This window comes from Micropterus dolomieu, linkage group LG05, assembly GCF_021292245.1.
Source record: "Micropterus dolomieu isolate WLL.071019.BEF.003 ecotype Adirondacks linkage group LG05, ASM2129224v1, whole genome shotgun sequence".
Classification (NCBI taxonomy): domain Eukaryota; kingdom Metazoa; phylum Chordata; class Actinopteri; order Centrarchiformes; family Centrarchidae; genus Micropterus; species Micropterus dolomieu.
Window position 1 is genome coordinate 22699707 of NC_060154.1, and position 23279 is coordinate 22722985.

At 41.2% G+C, this 23279-nt stretch overlaps 2 protein-coding genes across 6 annotated transcripts; one reads left to right on the forward strand and one right to left on the reverse strand.

Annotated features, from left to right (window-relative positions):
- Nucleotides 1–424: 424 nt before the first annotated feature.
- Nucleotides 425–8051, forward strand: tmem161a (transmembrane protein 161A). 4 transcript variants are annotated; one of them, XM_046050448.1, is made up of 12 exons: nt 480–581; nt 920–1022; nt 1151–1254; nt 1335–1418; nt 2070–2161; nt 2383–2539; nt 2878–3093; nt 3258–3401; nt 3510–3623; nt 3776–3950; nt 4092–4188; nt 5930–8051. In XM_046050448.1, exons 3-12 carry the CDS (start codon nt 1157–1159, stop codon nt 6232–6234), a joined length of 1482 nt encoding a protein of 493 aa, XP_045906404.1. In that variant the 5' UTR covers nt 480–581; nt 920–1022; nt 1151–1156; the 3' UTR covers nt 6235–8051. The 4 variants fall into 4 exon arrangements, with proteins under 4 accessions (XP_045906403.1, XP_045906404.1, XP_045906405.1 ...); XM_046050449.1 differs by having other exon boundaries at nt 493–581; nt 873–1022; XM_046050450.1 differs by having other exon boundaries at nt 531–581; nt 923–1022.
- Nucleotides 8052–11241: 3190 nt separating this feature from the next.
- Nucleotides 11242–21940, reverse strand: mef2b (myocyte enhancer factor 2b). Of its 2 annotated transcripts, XM_046049345.1 has the most exons (10): nt 21825–21940; nt 21661–21706; nt 17432–17511; nt 15802–16005; nt 15492–15620; nt 15090–15279; nt 13853–14001; nt 13560–13674; nt 12671–12764; nt 11242–11865 (listed from the first exon to the last, which is right to left on the reverse strand). In XM_046049345.1, exons 3-10 carry the CDS (start codon nt 17483–17485, stop codon nt 11553–11555), a joined length of 1248 nt encoding a protein of 415 aa, XP_045905301.1. In that variant the 5' UTR covers nt 17486–17511; nt 21661–21706; nt 21825–21940; the 3' UTR covers nt 11242–11552. The 2 variants fall into 2 exon arrangements, with proteins under 2 accessions (XP_045905301.1, XP_045905299.1); XM_046049343.1 differs by having other exon boundaries at nt 21661–21911.
- Nucleotides 21941–23279: the final 1339 nt, after the last annotated feature.

Below are 23279 nucleotides of genomic sequence, written 5' to 3' on the forward strand. Positions count from 1 at the left end.
ACTGCTGTTGCTTATAAATCTTAATTACTGTGAGCGCAGGAATCCAATCCAAAGCACATTAGACAGGTCCAATTGTGTTAGTAGTAGTCATATTGGCAGTTAAAAAGTTTTAAATGTTTGCATTTAAAATTTCACTCAAAATTTAGCAGTAAATTTCAAACGCAGGCAAACAAAAAATCCATTTGGGGTGCAGTTCAGAAAACTGAAATGATTACATGTTAACCTGACAGGTGTTGCTACATCTAACTGCGTCACAGGCTACTACGTAGTTTAACATTTTATCTTACCTCGTGTTTTCAGTGTGAAATAGGCCTAAATATATTCAACAGTCAAGATACAAATTCCAGTTATGCTAATGTTTCCCACCTCTGAGTAGAACCAGCGGTAAAAACGGAGGCTGCTGTTCATGAAATTTACAAAGCTTTCCAGGAGCACCTGAAGGCAGCAGGCGACTCCACTACAACATCCGGGACATTCATCAGTTTCACATGTCAGTTGGTACAGCTGTCAAGATTTTCCTGCATGTGAAGAAGCTTCGGCAGCTACTCTGGTCCTAACTGTATCTTTCGAGAGAAAAGATGGTAATTTTATTCACACCACAGTACATTGGCATGTACCGGTAGTTACCTGTCTTAACAGCCTGCTGTAAAAATCGCCAGCGAGCTCATTTTGTTTGTATTGTTTGCTATGAGAGCCAGTGTGCTAATGCTAGCTAGCTAGCTTGCTAACGCTTACAGCAGCACTGACAGGTGGTGAAGTTTAGCTAAATTTAGCACGATAGCCATTTGCTAACTTTCATTCATTTAGCAGGTGCTTTTAAAACCGTCCATTTTTAACCACTTCTGTTATATTTTCAACATGATATGTAACAGCTTCCAGCGCAGCCTGTGATATGTGAACTTATTCACCTTTGGTGTAGCAGACTACCTGTTCTTGAAACTTTCTTGGATCATGCATGCACACGAGTCAACACGAAATACAGTTTTGACCGGTCTTGACCGGCTGTCACAGTTCTAGACAAGGTACTCTTGCTCCCTGACCGTCTATGATGCACTAGCAACTGACACATAACGTTTACTGTTTTCATGTGCAAGATAGGAGTTTCAGAGTCGGATCTCATACTTAAACGTGTGTGCGTGTGCTCTGACAGGCGCTGATGGGAATTCAGCTGGTGGTCAGCTTGCTGGCTGCCAGCATAATGCAGAGGATGGCTCCACATTACTCATTTGCGCGCTGGCTCCTCTGCAATGGCAGGTATTGACACCCTTACAATCAGATTATACACATAACGTGCTGTCCACTGTTTACACACATGTGCCTGTCATTCCTTCCAGTTTGTTCCGGTTCAAACACCCATCAGAAGGAGAGCTGTGTGCACTGGCAGGGAAGCAGATGCCCAAGCAGACCAGGAGAGACAGGTGGGAGTTGGGGGAGGGTCTGTTACTGCAGAAAGGAGTCACATCAAAGTAATGCTGCCTAGAGGGAGAAACTGAACAACAAAATCAAATGAATAGATCTTTGCACTCTCTACACTTCTTCTTACATACAAAGCCCTTAATGGTCAGACACCATCCTATATGAAAGAACTTCTTACACCATACTGCCCCACTAAGAACACATCAGGCACCTTGGCTGTGGAATCAGACCCCTGTCTGGGTTTGGGAAGCAACCAACGTTTCCATATTTAAGAGTAGGCTAAGAACTTTTCTTTTTAGTAAAGCTTTTAGTTAGGGATGTTTTTTCTTTATTTTGTGAGAAGGCTTATAGTTTGGGCTAGGGTATTTTATGAATTTTTATACATTTTAATTGTCTATTTATTAGTTTTATAATTGTGTATCTTATGTGTTGTCAGCCTTTTTTAATCCAATTCTGCAAACTTTGTTTCTCTGTTTTCTGAAAAGTGTACTGGGACCACACAGCTGGTGATTTTACACTTTAAATAAATTTGACTTGACTTGACTCTGAAATAAAGCTACAGAGTTTTGCTTTCTGTTGCCAGTGCTGTGCTGTACTTCAATTACTTATTTGTGTTTAACATAGTCATGTCTTTTCTTTTGTTTGATTTCTAGGAGACAGAACGGGGAGAGCAAGCCTCTCACTGTGCCCAAAGACATCGACCTTCACCTGGAGAAAGCTCCAGTCAACGCCATGGACGCGCTCGGTAAGACAAACACTGCTTTATCGACACCACAATGACGGCGTGCAAGGACACATGCTGCACAAACTCAGCTGTTGACTCACAACTCATTCGCCATGCATTTTACAACATTGACATTGTTTTGTAGTCCCTACCCAACAGTTTGTCGATCATAGTTTTAATGGAGCGCAAAATAATCTCCTGAGCCTGCTAATGTTTGTGTATTTTCTTGTTTCTACTTTCAGTGCTGCGTTTTTTCCTGGAGTACCAATGGCTGGTAGATTTTGCAGTCTATGCAATGGGTGTCTTCCTGTTCACTGAGTGCTACTACAGTGTTGTAGATGCCAGCAAAGAGGTCAATATCGGAGCCATCTGGTGTGTCCTGACTGTTCTTTTCAGTCTGTATCCTTCAACTGTAAAGTAACTTTATGTAATCATGACAGATAAGTCTGTAACCATCAATACTGATCATATGAAACACGATTATCTTTTTCTACAGCTGCAGTCTCTTGCGTGATCAATTAACAAACATGATGAAGCATCTAGTCAGAGTTACAAAACTGTAACAGGTTATCAGTATGTATGCTAGTAGTAAAAAGTTATATTTAGAAGACTTGATATTTTAAAACTAGTCAATACACTAAATATAAAGTAGCCTCACTAAGATAAATTGAAAGCCTTGAACTGGATGGATGCTACTTTTTCCTCTTTGCTGTTTTCATTTAACCCACAACCTGCAGAAAGTCCCTTCACACTCTGATGAGCCACTACTTCCGCTCTGAAGAGGGCGGTGAGCGCTCGGTGTGCCTCGCCTTTGGCTTTCTTTCTCTGCTCGTGGCCATGCTGGTGCTGGTGGTCCGTGAGGACTACCTGGAGTTCGGCCTGGAGTCAGGCTTTTCCAACCTCTTTGACAACTTGGAAGTCTTTGCCAAACAGCAGGGCTACGCTGACTGGTCGTAAGTATCTTTCCCTGCAGAGACAACATGATATAATATTGAGGGACATTGCATCAAGCATTAAGAGACTCTACCTTGGCTAAGCACTATGAATGAGCTAGTAGCAGACTTTTCTTAACAAATATCTGTGCCAATCTTTTGGTGGTTGTTATGACTCCCGTCAGAATCCCAGTGACCAAGCTGACCGTGAAGCTCGGTCTGGCTGCTGTCTGTGCTTACATCGGTGCTCTCCTGGCCTTCCCCGGCCTGCGACTAGCTCAGACTCATCTAGACGCTGTACAGTTGAACTCAGACCGCCCACTCATCCAGTAAGAACTGCTAAATACTGCAACAAGCAAGTAATGTACCCATGCCTTATTAAAAAGATGACATTAGCAGTATTTAGCTCTCTTAGATGTCCCTAATGTTTCCTGCAGGATTCTGCTGCACATGAGTTTCTTGTCTCCAGTCATTGTGTTGGTCCTATGGGTGAAACCCATTGCAAGGGACTTCCTTGCCAATGCTCCGATGGGGAAGACCTCGGTCACAATGTGAGTGTACATACATATTAGCTTATTTTATCCACTGCAGCTAATTTCTCAATTCTCAAGACAGAAGCAGTGGCCAGTAATGCAAGATGTTCTCCACACATTGGCACATTGTCCTGACTTTTTCGGATCCTCTCATAATCTTGCACTTGCAGAGTTTCCAGTGAAACATTTGACAGCATGCGCCTGTGGATCATCGTGGTGTTGTGCGTGCTGCGTCTAGGAATGACTCGTTACCACATGCAAGCCTACCTCAATCTGGCTCAGAAGTGGGTGGAGCAGATGAAGAAGGAGGTGGGACGTATCGCTGCGATTGACATTCAGAGGAAGGTTAGATGTTTTGAACAATGTCGGGCTGAATAACCGCTCAGAAATGTTTACATAGAAAAGAGTTTAACTGGGCAGTAGAAAAGTAAAAACTCCCAACCTGCATGAGCAGTGTTAACTGAAAATAAATACGCTCTTTTTCAGGTCACTCGTATCTTTTGCTACCTGACTGTAGTTACTCTCCAGTATCTGCTTCCTATACTTCTCATCCTCTTCTCCACACTGGCCCTCAAGGCACTAGGTAAGTAAAATACCCCCGCCATCATCATGAACACTGCATTTGGAAGAAAGAATCCACACTTGATCTTTGTTTGTACTTTTTCCAGCCATCTACATGTAGGAAATATGTTTATTCACTCTCTTGCCAAGAGTTAGATGGAAAGATGGGTACCACTCCTCATATTCTTTCTGTTGGATATAAAGCTACAGCCAAGAGCTGGATAGCTTATCTTAGCATCAAGTCTGGAAACGGAGGAAACAGCTAGTGCTTCAGTTCAAAAATAGCCCAGTACATAACAACCTATAATTATACTTCAGTTTTAGTATGGATTAAAGAAACAAGATATAACATGTTAATTAGTAAGCTTTAGAGGTGATTTGGTTACCTACAGAGCGAGGCTAGCTGTTTCTAACCTCGATAGCTAACTTTTTTTTCTTTTTTTATACCTATCCTGCCCAGCAGCCTGGTATAGAGTATGAGAAGCTGTATACCATGCTGTGCCAGACAGATTTTACTTTAACAAGAGAGTATTAATATATTCCTTTTGTCTGTTTTATTATTTATTTAAATATTTTAATTTGTATTGATTTGTCACCAGGCTGGAAGGTGGGGATGAGGGTCACAAACACCACACAAACAGACACCACAGAGAAAGCAACAAAACCTGCAAGAGAACGGGGATGGGGGCTTGGGGCGGAGGAAAAAAACAAACAAAGACAACAGCTGACATAAGAAAACAGGGAGAATGAAAAGGAGAAACGGTCAAGCAAAATGCACAGCACAGTCATGAGAGCTAGAATAGTAACACTACATTTAAATAACTTAATGAAAAGTACAAAGAATGATCGATAGCTAACTAGCTATTGGCTGTGGTTGTTACGTCCCCAGCTTGTCTAGGGGTGTGGGACGAACAAAAAGATAAATAACCGGGTGGGAAAAACCAAGGAAGGACTCAAAATATGCGTCAAGTTAATTTATTCTTAAACGAAAAATAACAAAAGGCGTTTAATCAACAAAAGACGATCTCTGCCCACATGAGAGATGATGAGAGTTATAAAGTAACTAAATAACATAGGTTGCAACATAATTGGCCACACGGTCTCCACGGCTCCACCGCGCTGGGGAAGCACACATGAAGGTTTCCCGCCGCTCACCACACCGGCTTCCACTGATCGGGAATGCCAAGCTGACGACCGCCTCCACGGAGTCACCGACCTCGCGGTGCGAGAAGTTGCCAGCGGCACCTCGCTGGTCACGTCCTACAAGTCACACAGTAAATCACATAATAATCACACAGTAAGCCACACAGACTGCTGCAAGTCCAAGGAAGGGTGGGTGAGTGAGACGTGAGACAGAGCGCACTCCACTGGCTCTGCTTATGTTGCCCACTAACTGTCGCTGATCAGCCACAGCTGCGAATTCAGCCCAGCATCACACTCAGAGTACAGGTACACACCTGCAGGAGAGAGACAAACCCATCCATAGCAACACAAATACGGCACACAGACCTCACAGTTCGTAACAGTGGTCATATATTTACCCGACAGAATTGACAGTGGTAAAGATGTCGGAACTATTCCACATTGAGATATTTGCAGCTGCAGCGGAGTTAAATATTAGAAACATCCACAGTAAATGTCAAGTTTTAGTGTCAGTGAAAAATAACAAGCAATAGTATCTTTCAAGTGGCTACTTTCTTACTTCTCCTCACACATTTAGTGGTAAAATCTAAATATTGGACTGATCTCTACCGGTCTTGTAGGGGACTTCTCCTGGAGCCCTGGTGCAGAGAAGCCTCCCGGGGTGACGCCGGCACTGGTCATGCCCACAGCAGCACCTGTGCTTCCCGGTGGTCTCGATGAAGATGAAGAGGGGGTGGAGGACATGGAAGAGGACATCCAGGCCACGGTGGCGCGCCTGTCGGAGGCCTTCACAGCACTGAGGTCCGTCCTCACTCCACTTTTCTTCCGGGGTTTCTTCGCCTTCCTCACGTGGTGGGTCGCTGCCTGCCAGGTCATCAGCTCTCTGTTTGGTATCTACTTCCACCAGTACCTTATGCAGAACTAACTGAGGAAAACAAAGTGCCGTACTGTTCTACCTGCAATGCAGCCGCATTGGGGACATTTCATGAAAAACACACAACTACTAACAGTATGCGCCTTGTGACTGTAATAGGCGTTTTGATCAAGGTTTGCTCAGAGCAGACAGGCATTGTCTGTTCCAATATTGACCTTGCTGCCCTTATGACATTTGGCGACCAGCAGGCTACTGGTATCAGTAACACAAATTACAGAGAGAAGTGGGGGCCTGTATCGCAACGCAAGTTCATATTAGCCTGTCTGTCTTTGGGTCACCTTGCTTCACTAAGTCTGACATTGGCAATCCTTGTTAACTGGTATCACGAAGGTGGTTACTCTGGGTTTTACCGATCCAGCTACAGGTGCGTTCACATCACAGAGACAGAGTTCTTAATTACATGCAACATCAAAAGACAAAGGAGTGGAGAACTTAACTAGACACAGTGATAGCCACAGGGATATTCGGTTGGTATAGGTCAAAGGAAGCTGTACAAATCATTTCCAAATCATTAATGTCGGGCTGTAAATACGTGTAAGAATTCTGCCTTTTTATATTTGTTTGGCATTTTCACCATGTTCAGTAGTCTAGATAAAGTTACATTTTGGTGATACACCTAAAAACGCTTAAAGGAAGGCTCTTTCTGCAGCTAAGACAGAGAAGAAAAGTGCAATGATGTGCGCAATTACTGTAATGAGCAGCTGTAACAGCTATTCATTAGGCTGTTCATGTAGCCAAATGTTTATTAAAATGTATTAATTTAATTTAACATTTTAAACCCTGAGTGGACACAGCTGTACAAAAACAATTTCATATAAAAAGATTTTATAGTTCTATTAAAAAAGTGAGTGTTCATTGAGTGATTCATGACACCGGAAAACAAGAGTTAAGCCCAAGACACCCAGTTCAACCACTCATCTCGCTTTCGGATACAGGCCCCTGGTCATCTTCCGGCTACTTAAATTGCCGAAAAATGTTCCATTTTTCAGATGCCAGTGTTACCTGAATTGTTATTAATAAAACTGTGTTTAATGCTGCATATAAGTGTTTAATTGGTACCAGGGTAAGTATTAGTACTTAATCCCTGTGTAGATAAGACGTTTTATTTTTGCGAGGGACTCTTTGTCCCCCTTAAGGAACCGATTCAAGAGTGCTAAATGTTATTTTTTTGTTATCTGTTTCTGCTGTTTTGAGTGCAAATAAGTAGAAAAGCTCAGCTGAAGGTGAATCACAGTTGTGGCTGTGGACGTGTATTAGCCAAGAATTGGTGAGCTGTTTCTTTTATCTAAAGATTTTCCTACAGTATTCCTAAGTGCCTGGGAGCTCAGGGATTTTGAGTGGATTTAAAGTGTCCTTTCTCCCTGATCAAGATATTTAGAACCGATATAACTTGTTAATAGATAAAATTAACACTCCAAACACATTTCACACGTTTGTCTTTTTTATTTTTACACACTGACAACACGTCTTTTTAGGTTTTACTGCTTTTGTAGCCAGTCAGTCATGTACATGTATGATTAATAAAAGCTCATTAGATCAGTTTTGCGTCAGTGGATTTTTATTTATTTATGATGCAAAGCTTCATAACATTTTTTTTGAATGATACAGATGCTGCATTTCTGTACATTTTGTATTCTGGGTTTTTTTTGTGTGTGTTGGTGTATTTAAATTGAATGTTTTGAAATCATTATACTGTGAGGTTCATATGAAAATGTTGCTCTTTGAGATCTTCTGAATGCATGGTGTGCAAACTTTTGGCTGTAACATGAATATTTTGTTTGTGTGGCTCAATAAAACACTTCATTATTTTCAGTCTCATGTCAGTTTTGATCTTCCCACCCAAATCTGCTTTCCCTCCAGGAGGGTGGGAGATGCTGCCGATAAAAACATTTCCTTTTAAAAATCGGTGCTTCAATTGACAAAAGACATCATGCTTGACAATGGTGTGTCTCGCCGCTGTGCTGGGTCCTGATCTCTGACCCCCAACCTGCTGTGAAGATCATTCTTTAATTACTGATAATTACTATGAACCTGATGCCCCTCGAGAGTCTGGGAAGAAATATTATTTGTGGACGCTCAACTTGGCCGAAGGAGCCGTTATGGTTCCTGGAAGTTTTCCAGATCCTCTCCAGTTTGTCAGTGCAGTCTAAAAACATTCAAACCAGATTTATAAGTTTTATGGCAGTATTAGAACATTCAGATTTACATGCCAATTGTGTAACAAGAGTTCAGGAACGTCCCCTTTCACCAGAGCAAGACTGGAGAGGCTCTTTGTTCAATAGTTGACATGATGTATTGTCGATATCGTTTGACTTCCACATCCAATCAGAAGCCACAAAGCTTCTCTAGTTTAGAGAGGGACGGCCACCTCGCTGTCTTTTAATGTGCAGTGGGACATGCTTCACTGGAGGATAGCAAGGATCACAAAGACCCTGGAAAGTGAAGACATTTTGGAGTGCGCCTGTTAACCTGACATCCCATATTTTATGTCTTTTATGAAATTTAGTTGTTTGAATATTTTCTTCTTGGCGACGATTATAGAAAATGTCCAGAGGAAATGTTCGGTTATTGTTAGACATGGCTGAGGGAGTACAAGTTGAGCTTCGTAAGTTACACCGTTGTAAGAAGCATTCTCACCTAGCATGACCAGTGGGGCTGTGCTCCTGTCTGAGCCTGTGACAGGCCTGTGAGAGGTTGACATATCTATATAATCACATTAATTATGTGCATCTGTGCTGGAGGCCCGAGGCCCCCTCAGTCTGATCTGTGGACTGGCAGCCATGACTGGCTGTGGTTGCTATAGAAACCTCTGTGTGTGTGTGTGTGTGTGTGTGTGTGTGTGTGTTGTTGTGTGTGTGTGTGTGTGTGTGTGTGTGTGTGTCGGACCCAGACATGCCCTACAGACTGGGTTGGCCTGGTCTCAGGGGAGCAGACCAGACATGACCCCAGTGAGAATCTCTTTTCATTTAGGGAGGACAGAGATGAACCGAGGCTCAACTCTTGCTTTTAGCTGAAATGCTCCATACTGGTAGCATAAGGAAATATTCTGGCGTAGTTAGTGTGAGACAACCAGCTGTGGAAATGAGCCTTTTTGCGCTAAATGTATGTCTCTGTAAAGGTCTCACAGGCTTTTAAGTGGTCCATTCTTGCTCCCCTCATTTAGTGGCTGCGTGGTGAGCTGTCTGACAGGGGCCAGACATGATAATGAGGGAGTGTGTGTGTGTGTGTGTGTTCAAAAGATGGAATGGAGGTGAATAAGACTAAATAAATGGACACATGAAAGCTTGATGCTAATACAGCGGATACACAGTACACAGCGGATGGCATTTTATCTGTTTTCAGATTGAACATACAAGAAAAAAAAACAGTGGAAACAGAAAAGAAAGATAATAATCTGAATGTCCTTTGTAGAAGAAAAAAGGGGCGAAGGCAAATGTACAAATCAAACCGTTTTTTTTATTTAAAAGGAATCACAACACATGTCAAATATAAATCTTTGTCAACCCAAAACATCAGAATACTGATAATTTGGTTTTTCATGCTGATATTAATCCACATAACTGCATAAAAAAGAGCTAATTCCACAGCAGCACTTGAACTTGAAGACCTCCACCGGCCAGCTCACTGAATCTCTGCAGAGTTTGTCATGATGTAGTTGTTCAAGGTCTTCAGGGTGAACCACTGAACTTGCGTCTTCCAAATGTTATGAAATAAGATGACCCCTTGTGGACGATAAGTGGAAATTCAAAAATGTTTTGTCATTCATGGAACAAAAGTTGAATATGCAACACTAAAACACACAGAAATCCAGTGCACAAAAATACAGTGCAAATTACATTTAAAGATATAATGAAAACTAAACATTCCTCAACAAAAAAGTAATTTGTGGGGGGTTTTAAAAATGAAACATCCTATGAATATTGAGACTCATTCATTACACAGTGTCTCATATATTTCTAAATATCAAGACAATAATGGCAGTAATAATATTTACAATATGCAATTACTAAATAAAGCCCTTCAGGAAAAAGAATTGATACAATTTGTATATTACTGAACTCAAATTAGACCCAATAAGGACAAACACACAATGTCTTTGGCTGTTTCAGTATTTGATTGCAGTGCATAGGGAAAATATTTGAACACTTTGGTTGGAGGAGACTGCCACAACTTTAATTATTGAAAAGTAGAGTAAAGTAAAGTAAAAAGGTGAAACTAGCATTATTTGAAGGAATAACATAACTAATGCTTAGCTTATCCACAATTACAGTCTTACAAACACACATAGAAGGAAGCCATTTTTTGAACTTCCCAAAGAAACCATCATCCAAGTCCCTGAGACACACCTGATGCCTAGAATTTCTATGTACGGGTAGATTCACATTTTGATTCACAAGTCTGTCCGAACAATACCCATTTGTCCCAATGTACATTAAAAGATTTTTTGGTTTGCTGTAATTGTTCCTCCTGTCCATGCTGGCCCTGAAGAGATCCCCTGCTCAGCTTCAGCAGTCAGATAAATCAATCAATACAGTATTTTCTAGTACAAAACACCCTATTTGTGTTACTCTGTAAATCACCAAAGACACCAACTTGATTTGACTGTCTCAGATGTCTGAAGCCTCCTATCAGCTGAATTTTAGACCGCACAGCATAAAGACTGTGACTGATTTCTTATATTAGATGTACATTATGAATGGATATTTTCACCACCGGTATGGATAGGAGGATCAATTACGGCAAACAAAAACTATTTTACTATTAATAATTGTTCAAACGCAGCCTTGAGAAAATGTGAACTCTCTTTTAAAATGTCCCAGCGTATTTCAGAAAAGACCAAGGTTCCAGCAGCGGGTGATATCTAACTTGTTTTATGTGGGGAGACCATGTCACTGATTTTGGGCTGACGGCTAAGGCGGTTTTGAAGTTTTGGAGAAACTCAGCTGGTCCCGATGTGCTGCTGCAGCTAACTTCAAAAAAGTAACAGAACAAAACGAACACAGTTCAAATTTTATTTTTGCTCCACACAGAAAACTAAAACCTAACCAAACAAAAAGCGAATGTCTGTTTGCATGTGTCTCCTCATGGGACCAATCAAGTGATGCAGAGAAAATTCTCCATCGCCCAGGAGAGACCAGCTCTGTGTAAGGAGACAAAGAGAGGCGTTCCTCTCTGGGATGATGGGGACAAATTGACCCCATCTTGCTATCTTCTGTGGTGTGCATGTGTGTGTGTGTGTGTGTGTGAGTGAGAGGACTGGTTTTGATGGAAGATAGCTGATTGAATGGGTATTAGACGGCAGCAGCCAGCTATCTCTGCCACCCATCACTTATCTCTAACTGCCTGAGCGGCTGCCCTCCTTCCTCTTCGTCTTGTGGGTAGCCGGCTTTGGGAAACTCCTTCGTCTCATTGGCTGGACGGGCTTCCGGAGGGGTATGGCGAGCCGAATCGGGGTTGTTCATTGGAGAGTGCTGCCTGAGGTGGTGCAGAGGAGGGGAGGTGGGCGAGGACATGTGCTCAGGAGAGCTACGCTCCGATTTGATGCTGAGGTTGAGAGATGGGAGATGTGGAGAGGTCGAAGAGCAAGATTGGGAGGGGAAGGAGCACCCTCCACTGGACATCCTACAAACAACAAAAGCGAAGACAAAAGAAATGTCTGAGTTTGACCATCACCAATTCTGCAGTTTTGTCTGAAGTGCATAAGGTGAAACTTGATTCACAGATTAATCCAGCTGTATAGACAGTAAAACAAGGATACTACAATTACCAAAATAAAACATCAATAAGAGAAATAAAACCAGGTGTAGCCCAGGAAAAAATAGGGAAAAAATCCCCCCAAAATCGAAATGCAGTTAACTTTAACACAGCTAAAATAATCTTTCTACACTCAAATATTTTGTTTTTATGATTAATATATTTATTATGTATTTAAATATTTATTGATTTATTTTTTCTTTCTCTCATTGCCTTTGTTTTGACTTTGTATTCCTTTTTAAACTGTTTATATAATGCTTTTTAATTTATTTTAATTAATTTATGAATTTATTAATTATTTTCTTTCTTTTTTAATCTATTTATAAGATTTTACTAAATTTCTTTTGATTATATAATTATTTTAGACTGTTTAGACTGTTTATCACATTGTTTTGTTTTCCAGTTGTTGACACCTGTTGTCAATAATAACATCTTTTGAGGCCTCACTTATGGTTGCTTTCGGCTGATGAAGGCCATCATTTTGAGATTTGTATATAAAATGTGATGTTTGTTAGTGCTCTTTTACGCCTGAAAAAGGTCTGATTGGTCGAAAAGTTGCACAAAGAGTGAATTAAAGAACATTGCTGGAGCAACAGTGAGAGGATTCAACTTTCTGCCATGATCCCATGTTTTATCCACCTAGATGTACCATATTACGAATTAGTATCCTTACCCATGGTGCTCCTGAGGCGGATGTGCAGGCTGCCAGGGATTCACTGCTCCTCGCTGTAGACTAACAGAGTGATAGAAACCAGGTTGGCTGTACTCTGAAAAGAAAGAAAAGACATGGATATAAACTAAAAGAGAATACAAAGATGGATTTAAATAAACCAGAAGCAGGTTATGATATGATAGATCATGCGCTATAAGAGGACAATTTGACATTTTGGGAAATACACCTATTCACTTTCTTGTTGAGAGTTAGATGAGACGATTAATAGCTGTCTCATATCTTTACTACAGACATGCATGAAGCTACAGCTAGCAGCTGGCTAGCCTAGCTTAGCAGAAAGACTGGAAACAGCAGCCTGGCTCTAAAACTCACTAATTAACGTTGTTTAATCCGGGATTATATGCAGGACTATTTCCTGGACGGGTGTAGTAACTTCCTGGAATCTTGACGTCACTGTGACGTGTTCAGGCAACCATCTCTAATCTATGACTTTATGAGGTCACAACACCAGGCCAAAAATAAGCCCTGCACAATATCCTCAGAAAAACTTGATGTTTTTGCACCTCAGCCTTTGGATATGTGCTGGAAGACAGATTTTGTTTCCTTTGGACAGAGCTAGCTGTTTCCCCCTGTTTCCAGTCTTTGTGCTAAGCTAAGCTAACCACCTGACTGTAGATTCATTTTTAACAAACAAATACGAGAGTGCCATCAATACTCTCATCTAACTCTCAGCAAGAAAGCAAATAAACATATTTCCCAAAATGTGGAACTATTCCTTTAAAGTACCTTTTCATTTGCTTTGTCTTTTACATTTAGAATTCTTATTGAATTCAGGTTTTCTCTAGTCACCCTAATCTACCATAGAATAGACGATACACAGCAGACATACCAGAGGCTCCATGAGAAGGGAGACCATAGCCTCCCAAGCTGTGACCCAGCAGCCCTGCCTTGCCCATGGCTACCATGGAGCTGCCGCTGTGCAGGCCCTGGTACAAGACCCCCCTCTGATGAACCGAGAAAGAGAAACACCCAAACTTAAAATCTCAAGTTTGTAATCAATGATACAGTGTCATCACGGCATACATACTGCATAAAATATAAATACTATATCTGTGAGAAATGTGACTCTCTGACACTGACACCTTTCAATGTAGCTCACACTGGATAGTAACAGCTACTTACAGCAGAGCTGTGGTTTGCACGTGTGGCCCCCATGCCCTGATTAGCAGCATCTCCCCGAAGGTTTTCACCCCCCAGGTTCAGAGGAGGAGGGCTTTTCATATCCAGAGCTCGATTCAGGTTGCCATGGGAGAACACGGAGTAGCCGATACCTACACAGTCAAAGAAAGGAGCAGGAAGTGAAAAGAGATGTGAGCTTGTTTCACTCACAGAAGAATAATTTATTCTCTGTGATACATTCCTCACCTCCCTCTGTTTCTGTGTAGTGTGATAAAAATGAACTTCTTCTTTTAGTTTGACCAGAATTAGTATCTGGTCTTTATGGGACAATTAGCAGTTGATGTTAAAATCTGTTATATATTCTGGTGACAGAATCAATTTTCAACTGATCATAAACTAAGAATCAGTGTCAATTATTAGAAAGACTGTAATAATACTTTTAAAAATACTATGGCTGTCAGTGTCTAATGACATCATAGTGCTTCCAAATAGTTAACACTGTAAAAGCGGCTGACATGACTGGCAGGTGTGATACATTCTGTACAGAAACCACAGAACTGGTTACAGCCGCTGTCACACTGGTGGAGGGCCAGTTTCACAAAACAGACCAACTGCATGTGTAGATTAGTGTGCACACACACGCACGTGCACACACGCTTCCTGTGAGTTCACAGCCAGCTGCACAGAAGGTTAGCAGTACACATGTGAATTTTACAGCAAGCATTTAGCAAGACCCTAGAGGAGCCTTTCATGGATTTCCACGTCAAATGTTTTGCATCTATTTTTAAGCAGAAAGCAGAACGGTAATAAATCATAATATGTATCTGTGATGCAGTGCCAATTTTATTATTTATTTAATTTCTGATGTCTTGGCCACCATTGAATTGGTGACTTGTGACCAAGTGACTGAAGTCCATTCAGTGGAGAGTTTTAATTCAGTTTAGTTCACTATGAAACTCCTTCTTGTCATAAAAAGTGCCATTGCTGGCTGCAATTATGACATGTAGTATATAGTAATACACAAATATATACATTATAATGCTAATTATTACTCTCAATAGTATGTACTGTAAAGTTTGTGGAATCCATGGTCCCTTTGTCGTCTGTTAATCTTGAATTGACTGTTGGCTTTTGTGAAAATGGTCACAAAGTAAATTCCTGTTTTCTTGAAAATCTGTCACTTTGCGATTAAAGTGATTCTGGTAATGTTCAGACAGAAGGACTGGCTGGTTCTGCTCACCTGAGTGTGGCGACATGAATGCAGTGTGTGCGTGTGGCGCAGCGGGGCTGGCAGAGCCGGGTCTGGATGTCAGAGGTTTAAAGCCTGGAGGTCTGTGGGATGCCATGCTGGATCCGGAGGAGTTGGGGAAGCTGTTCTCACAGCCTGCAGACACCAGGAACTGGGCCTCCGGTGAGAGAAGCGATGGGCCCTGAAGAGTAAAATGTATAATATCAGCATGAGAATTAAAGTCCACAAGCTATCAGGAAGTGAAGAAACATGGCAATTTGAGTTGTGAATTAGAAGAATTTCCATTTAAACACATCAGGTCATCACTTCAGGTCAGCTCGGCCTGTGTGTGTGTGTGTTCTCATGCTCGTGTGTGTTGTGAATGTGCAATAGCAGAAGTGTGTGTGGACTGACATAGAAGCGCTGGCGAGCCACAGAGAGATCCATGCCCTCGCTGAGAGGATATTTGTCTGCGGCCACCTGCATGCTCTCCTCACCGTCGAGCTCTGAGGCATCGAGACCGAGACCTTTCCTACGCAGAGTCTGATAAAGAACAGAAAGTGCACACAGGAAATTACCCACAATGACAGCATTTATGTAATTTTTCGTAAAAGTTTGCAACTTGAAATTCATGTTGACGCTTCCGCTCTGAAATAATTGACTATTTTGTTAATGCTAAATCACGCTTTACTGTCATTTCCTTGACTAGCAGCTTGGACAGTACCTCCAGTATGTCCGTGTTGGTGCGACTCTCGTGTGGCTCGCTGTACTCTGTGTACTTGAGCAGCACTTTGTCCATGTCTGTGCTGGCGTACTGGAACAGACGGTTAGTGCTGTTGAAGATGATGAGGGCGATCTCACAGTCACACAGCACGCTCAGCTCATAGGCCTTCTTCATCAGACCAAACTTACGCTTGGTGAAAGTTACCTATTACAAGAAAAACACACAGAAGTTTGTGTCATCTTGCCTTTAAGTTCAGCCAATTACTGATGATGAAGGCTACATGCATCTTAAGTATTTAGATCAACGTTAAGTCAAATATTTAAAAAGGGTTTTGTATTAACTTGGTACTGTCCTGCAGAGTTGTGTGATGAGACAAAGTGTGTTGTAGCAGAATTTGTAAAATAGAAAAAAATAATTTTGATCAACTTGGATTAGTCGCCACATAATCAGCCTGTTATCAGATGAATGATTACTGCTGCTTAAAAAAATGCTGCTAAAGGTAGGGTTGGGTTGGGAAATCATTTCTTTAAATAAAGGACAAGCATAACACACAAATCCAAACTGATCACTTGCAAATACACATAAAACAGTCAAGTATGTTTATACAGCCTCAGACCTTCAGTTCAGATAAGAAAAAACTCCCCAAAACAAAACTTATCACCAAAAAAAACATTTTAGTCCTAGAGATCAGATATGAGAAACAAATTGTATTTGTATTTGTCACTCTGAGCACAGTTTAACACATTCTTCTTGGTGTCTACAATGAATCCTTATGTGTACTTAATGTGTTTTCTCATACATACTGTTTAACATATTAATAGGCTATGAGTATGACGTCAACATTTCTCACACATTGCAGTATTGCAATGACATTACTTCAGTCTGTGGCGAATCAGAAAAATATAACTTGTGAGAGTAAATTGACGTCAAGATTATAATAAAGAATCTGCGCTGTCAGATTCATCTTCCAGCAAACTTATAAAATGTCCTCTAATGTATTGTCAAATATTTCTTCTTTTAAGGCATTAATGATATTTATTCCCCATATGTCATGCTGTTAAAGTGCTCTGTACACTTTCAGTGTGAAACAGCATCTCAATTTCACCTTGTCGGTTGTTTCCTTGTCGGTTGTGTCCTTTTGTAAATAGAAAGCTATAACGTTCATAAATTAAGTCTCACAGTCATGTAACTGAAAAATGAACTGAAATTATTAATTAGAAAATTAAGTATGCATGCTACAATTACTGTAAAATGTAACTATGAACCCACTACTGTCTCTATCATCATAGAAAATTAGGCCTGTTATCATTCTAGATATATTGTGATATTTCCTCCACAGTCATGCCTACACACATTAGCCCCAGGTGCTGTGTCCCTGCTGCACAATGCACAAAACTTATTTTTATATTTAAATCAGTACAACTATCACATCGCTCTCAGACTCTCAGCTATGACAATATAGTATGTGACAATTTTAGTCTCCTGCACTCTCTTTGCGCTAAACAAGACATATTAATGTCAATGTAGCGTACCGTAAATATCACTGAGGCAAACCCACAACATACAAGTACAAAAAAAGGTTATGGTTTTTATTCTTAATGTATAAATAAAATATTGCCTGCAGGCCCACCTGTCTATTCCTCTGGTCCAGAATACGAGAGATTTGTATTTTCTTTCTTCCCATTTTTTTCTGCAGTGTGACACTCTGACCTGTAAAAGAAAATATAACAATGTTTTAGTATCAGAATAAATGTGTTGAAAAATAAAATGAAGTTGTGTGAAAAATGTTTGTTGAGGCTCAAAGTCCCATTTATATGCAGTGGCCCCTGAACTAATGGTCTATTCTTGTGTATATGTATATATTTTACAATAACAACAGTACAAATATTAAACAATACTTCTCTTCATATAATTCTGGTAGGAAAATGTCATCCATTTGGTTTAAGTGATTAAAGTCCCATCCCCCTTGGTAAGGGCAGGGTGTTTATTTTTACCACCATGAGGCGATGCGGTCTAAAGTTAGAGTGGCCCTTGCCGGGCCAGCAGTCCACACAGTCTGACACCCCCACAGTCTGGGTTACCCCCAGGCCAGCAGCACAGTGCTCGACTGCACCGCACAGCCCCAAGAGACAGGGTTAAAAATACAGTCTATAGCTCCTTTTAAAGGTTCAACAGGCAATAGCTAAACCAAACAGCAGAAAGAAAACGGTGTGTTTTTGAAAGATGGATGAAGCTAAAAACCACCCACTCCTCTCTCATGCACAGCCAGGTCAGAAAAAAGCAGGATTTAGAGGGGCAGGAGGCAAAGGCATGGATGGATTGTGGTTGGCTTGAGAATGTCCATTTTTGAAACTTACACCCACTGTTTTTCTTTTTTCCTTAGTCTAGAAAACCCCTAGGCCTGTCCCTGTCCCTGCAGCAAGGGCATAGAATTTAGTAGTCTAGAAAACCCCTAGGCCTGTCCCTGTCCCTGCAGCAAGGGCATAGAATTTAGTACGGACATGTCCCTACCAATATCCAGCAACTACTGCATTGTCCCCCACTGTTGTCAGTGTCTACGCAATGTATTCGGTACACAAACGGTTAACAGCTCTTGTTCTCTACTACGAGTCCAATGGTTTTGTCGTCCCCACCAGCAGTGACATGAAATGTCCGCCCTTGCCCTGCAGGACCGTGTACAGAGCCGGCTACTTATAGAAATGTGAAACTAGAGGACAATTTTCACCCTATTGCATTATGGGAAACAGCCATGATGTGACTTGTGCTGCAAAACCATACAACACTACATCAAATGTCTCTGCGTATGAGTTATCTCCATTTAACACTCCACTATAAGTCAAGCTACGTTAAGTGGTGGTCTGACACCGCTGACCTGACTATACAGTGATTCTCCAAAGCCCAGAGGAATTTTCACTGGTTTTCCCCCTCAGTACTTGACATGTATTGGACTTCTCTATATTTAGTTCCCTGTCCCTCCTGATGGTGCCTGAGCGGATATGGCGCCTGTGTTCCCACGACCCCTACAGTGCCCGCTGTCTCTCAACGTAAGCTTGGCACACAGGCTTCTGGGGCAGTTCTGGAGGAATCCACCTCTTTGCCCTCATTATTACCTTATAAAGTCCTGTGATGTCCAGTGTGCTGCTGAATATGCTGCAGAGACAAGACACACCTCAACACTGACAGCGGCAGTTGAACCTGTCACTGCCATTGTCTCTATGATAAAAAAGGGGACACTGTGGACAACTAGCTCCTGCTTCAATGTAAAGGACCACAAAAACCAGGACTGGTCTGTCTAACTAACAACTTGACCATGACAAAGAACTGAACACAGATCAGGCTGTTCTTTTTTGGGACCAGAAGTGAGACAATTTAACCTCATATCAAGGCATGTTAATGATGAGAAGAGAGGGAAGTGGGACATGTGCTCTAAACAGGACAGAAAGATCTTTATCTCAGGGTTTTACAGAAGGTTCCTCTCCTCTCAGATATAACTAAACAACGACAATCACTACCACAGACAGCCCTGTTAAAACACATAACTAGCTGGGTAAATATAGCTATACTCCAGCCAAACGGTGTGGAGTTTTTTATCTTTATAACTGCATGTGGTTTAGTAGGTTTGTTGAAGGCCAAGACAGGCAGGAAGAGCCTGGCTGTGCCTCACACATCAGCTAATTCTGGATGTTTTCCCGTACAACAACTGCCGTTTGAGGTCTGTGAATGCACCAGAGCTAGCCCGAGCAGTACGCACCTAATGCATGTGGCCTTTCATCTTCAAGGTCAGCTCTCATCACTGAGTAAATGAAATTGCAGGCCTTCTTTTTTTTACTTAATGTCGTCAACTAGTCCCAAAAGTATTATTGTAAGACATGAACGTAAAACAGAATTGCTGTAGTAGTGCAATAATTGCACACTTGCCCCTGGGTCTTAGGCTTCTACAGGGAAAGACGGCACCTTTGTCAGACGCCTTCCCAGAGGCGAGGCAGTGGAAAAAACTGCACAGCACACAGTAGCCCTGCTCTCTGACATACCCTGGGCGCTTCTATCTAATCGCTGGAGACATCACTGGGACAACAATGCACCTGAACAGACAACTAAAAGCGTGTGCATCAACAGATAAGATCATTCCAATAGGTTTGATCAGTTGTTGTGATGATACTCATTAATGTATCGCGCTGGATATTTTTTCTTGCTGCAGTGATCTGTATGCATGAATGAGGAGGGGAAAATAAGTAGGGCATTTCTAGAGTATTGAGGGTTCTGCTTCGATGGTTTTCTTTCCATGAGTCATTCAGAGCATGATGGCTTGTCAATGTGTCAAAAACATGGTAAACACGTGTAAGAATATTAGCCAAATAAGCTAATGGCTTACTCTGTGGTGGCAAAGCAGCTTCCTACAACACCAGTCACATTTTCTCCACTATACAGGTCCATATATACTATTGTTTTTTTTAAATATTGCTAAATATTGTTATCAGTTTCCCCCAAGAGAATTAAAAAATAAAATACTGCAGCAATAATCCTTTTAGTTAACTCTCTCTTAATCATTTCTGCACCACTGTCTTGTTGCCACTATGGAATACTATTTTTCAGCAGTACTGCAGCAGTGTGGATGACACCTAAACTCTGGTGAGCAGCCTTGTATTTGCTGTTTTTAGTTATTTTAGTCACTCCTGTGTAAGTCACAAGCCTGAAACCAGGCCAAAAACTGTCTCCAGAAAGAGAAGACTGGCACCATAATTTGCATGAACCAATATATAAATCCTCCCAAACCCAAGTTACAAAGGGTGGTGACCAGACATTTTAACTTTAAAATGTCACTGGCACAGTCTTACCCACTCAAATCAAAAGTGAAATGCATTTTAAGAAGAGGAAGCCCCTCGTGTAACTCTTCATTTGTTACTAAGGTTTTGTGCTCAAAGCCAAAGACTGACAATTTGTTGATTTGAAAGCACCGGTATACCAGGATTAATAAATGCTGTGTTTGTTGCCTGTGTGCCATCTTCAGGGGGTCAGGCAGTTCACCGGGCCTTTGCAGAGCAATGGTGAGGAAATATTTGTCTAATTTTAACAGGAGATAATTGAATTGCCTTGATATTTTTGATAGAGTCTGAATAGCAATAGTACATGCAGGCACCAGCTGAACTTATGAACTCATGAAAAAGTTTTTCATGACTTTATAAAGTTGTTTCCAATGGACTCTAAGTAACTGTGAAGATGAGACACACCTTAATGACAACTGACAACTTCTTTTGACAGGCAGAGATCATCACTTTGTTTTCCTTTTTTTATTTATTTATTTTTTTACAAAAGGCTCTATCTCTATCTCTCTATCTGCCTATCTATCTATCAAAGTGGCTAATTGTAATTTTGCTACTCAGCTCAGAGGGTGAATTATGCTACAACTTATGAAAAGGAATAAATGTGGGAAATACCGAGCTGAGATGCTTCTTAAAGTCGCACCAAGTGTAGGCTATATGGACTTAAAGATCCGCGGGATGTGCCAACATCCAAAGGACGCGGATTCGTTTTGCGCAGCCAGCTATTCGGCTCTAAAAATAAAAACTGTAAAAATACATTGCTCAAAAAATGTTTGCGGATAATTACGTCTAATAAATTGCTGACGTCATTCAAAATACACCGTTTAAGAATAGCCTGACTGTCCCCGAGTTGCCAAGCATCCCTGTCAAATATAGCCTCATCTATAGACTGCTTTCAATAACACAGCAACAGGTAGGCCTACTTTGCTCACAGCTGTGCCATAAATACTGCCGCACAGCAAACTCCATTTGCCTTAACAACAACAGGGTTATTAAAAAAGAAAGTACACGCACACGCTTCAAAAACATCTGATCTCACCTGCTCTCGATCTTCTTCTCTCTGTTCACCCCCGGAGTTTCACCCGCTTGATCGAGGAACCAATCAGACAGCAAAAGTCGCAGATGAAAAAAACGTCTATGTCTCGATGAGCAGAAGTGTTTTGCTTCGTGTCCTTGTCTCGGTGTTGATGTTGAGATATTCACCTGGTGCGGTAGTAGCGGATGGTTCAGGAGCGCTGCTCTCCAACAGCTGGCTGCTGCACAGCCCGCCTCTCTCTGTCACCATACACCGCCTCCTCAGCCGCGCCATTGGACACACTCCTCCGCCTTCAAACGCACCATTCACTCACCCAAGACTGTCAGCGAGATCACAGCAAAGTTGCACTACATAGGCTACACTTTTTTGTGTAGGGCTACTAAAATAAATAAACGCGTAATAGAGTGCAAACACCAACCATTTGGTAAGATTGTGTCCTACGAAGCTTTTTTAAAAAGTAGTTTTAATTAAATGTAGAACATCATCACTGGAGGGGTGGTACAGTGGAAAGTGCTGTCTTGTGATGTGACATTTGCATATTTTTGTGGAGAAAAAATGTTCTAGAGAAGGTGCGGCAAAGCCTGCAAAACAACATCTATGACCATCAAAGTTATATGACATAACATTAAAAAGTGTAAAGTGCAAAGAACATCTGACACGCTGATTATTTTTGTGACTGTGTTATGGCTGACAAAAAAAATAAAGAACTTATTGTTCATCTTAATGGCGACCATCTGCAGCTGGGCCCTTGGAGGCTCTAGGTTTTGATGATGCAAGCCATTCTTGGCTGGCATCATTGTTGATTTCCTAAAAAAAATTGTGGTGAGACTTAAATACTATTTTCTTCTTTGGGATTTGTACCGTTCGTTGTGAGTAATGCAGCTCATGAAGGTTTTTCAACACTCAAAATGGGCGGTTGTGTCACTTCAGTTAAAAGGTGATAATGGCTGAGTGATGTATAAAATTAAATGGTGTTTGGTTTGGTTTGGTGTGGTTCCTGTATGAAAGACACTGTGAACTCAGGGGGTATGATCACTGGCTAATATGTTTACTGTAGGCCCTATGTGAACACACCTGGGGGGGGCACATATTAAAAGGCCTGAAGGAATTTTACAGCATGCCTGGAAACAGTGATTCCTCACGTTTTTAGCTCCTGAAACCATAATCCAAAGTGTGAAATGAGAGGAATTATGCAGGGACTTTTATTGGAATTTTGAAACGGTTAATTGCAGTTGCAAAACACATTTTTGCATCTCATTTCTCAAAACATCAACCTCATTCTGAAAGGAAATGTCAGAGTAATTTTAATCTTGCTGCACACCGTGAGCTTTTCAACAGTGCAGCACTGGATCAATAATTCCTTATTGTACCAACTTTTTAACTTCATAAAAATATATTAAGAAATATATTTATTGTGGTTCAATAGACCATCTTTCAACCAAAGCAAGCTGGTTCAAGTATATTGGCAGGCATTCACTCTGATGAAGTGTCCACAGGTAATTCACAGAATCCCTGCGGATTAATTAAGTGTTATATATCAATCTGTTTAGTGCCTCAGTATCATATCATCAGGTCACTGTTGCCTCTCCTCCTAGATTGTGGCAAAATTCTGCTGTTGTTTA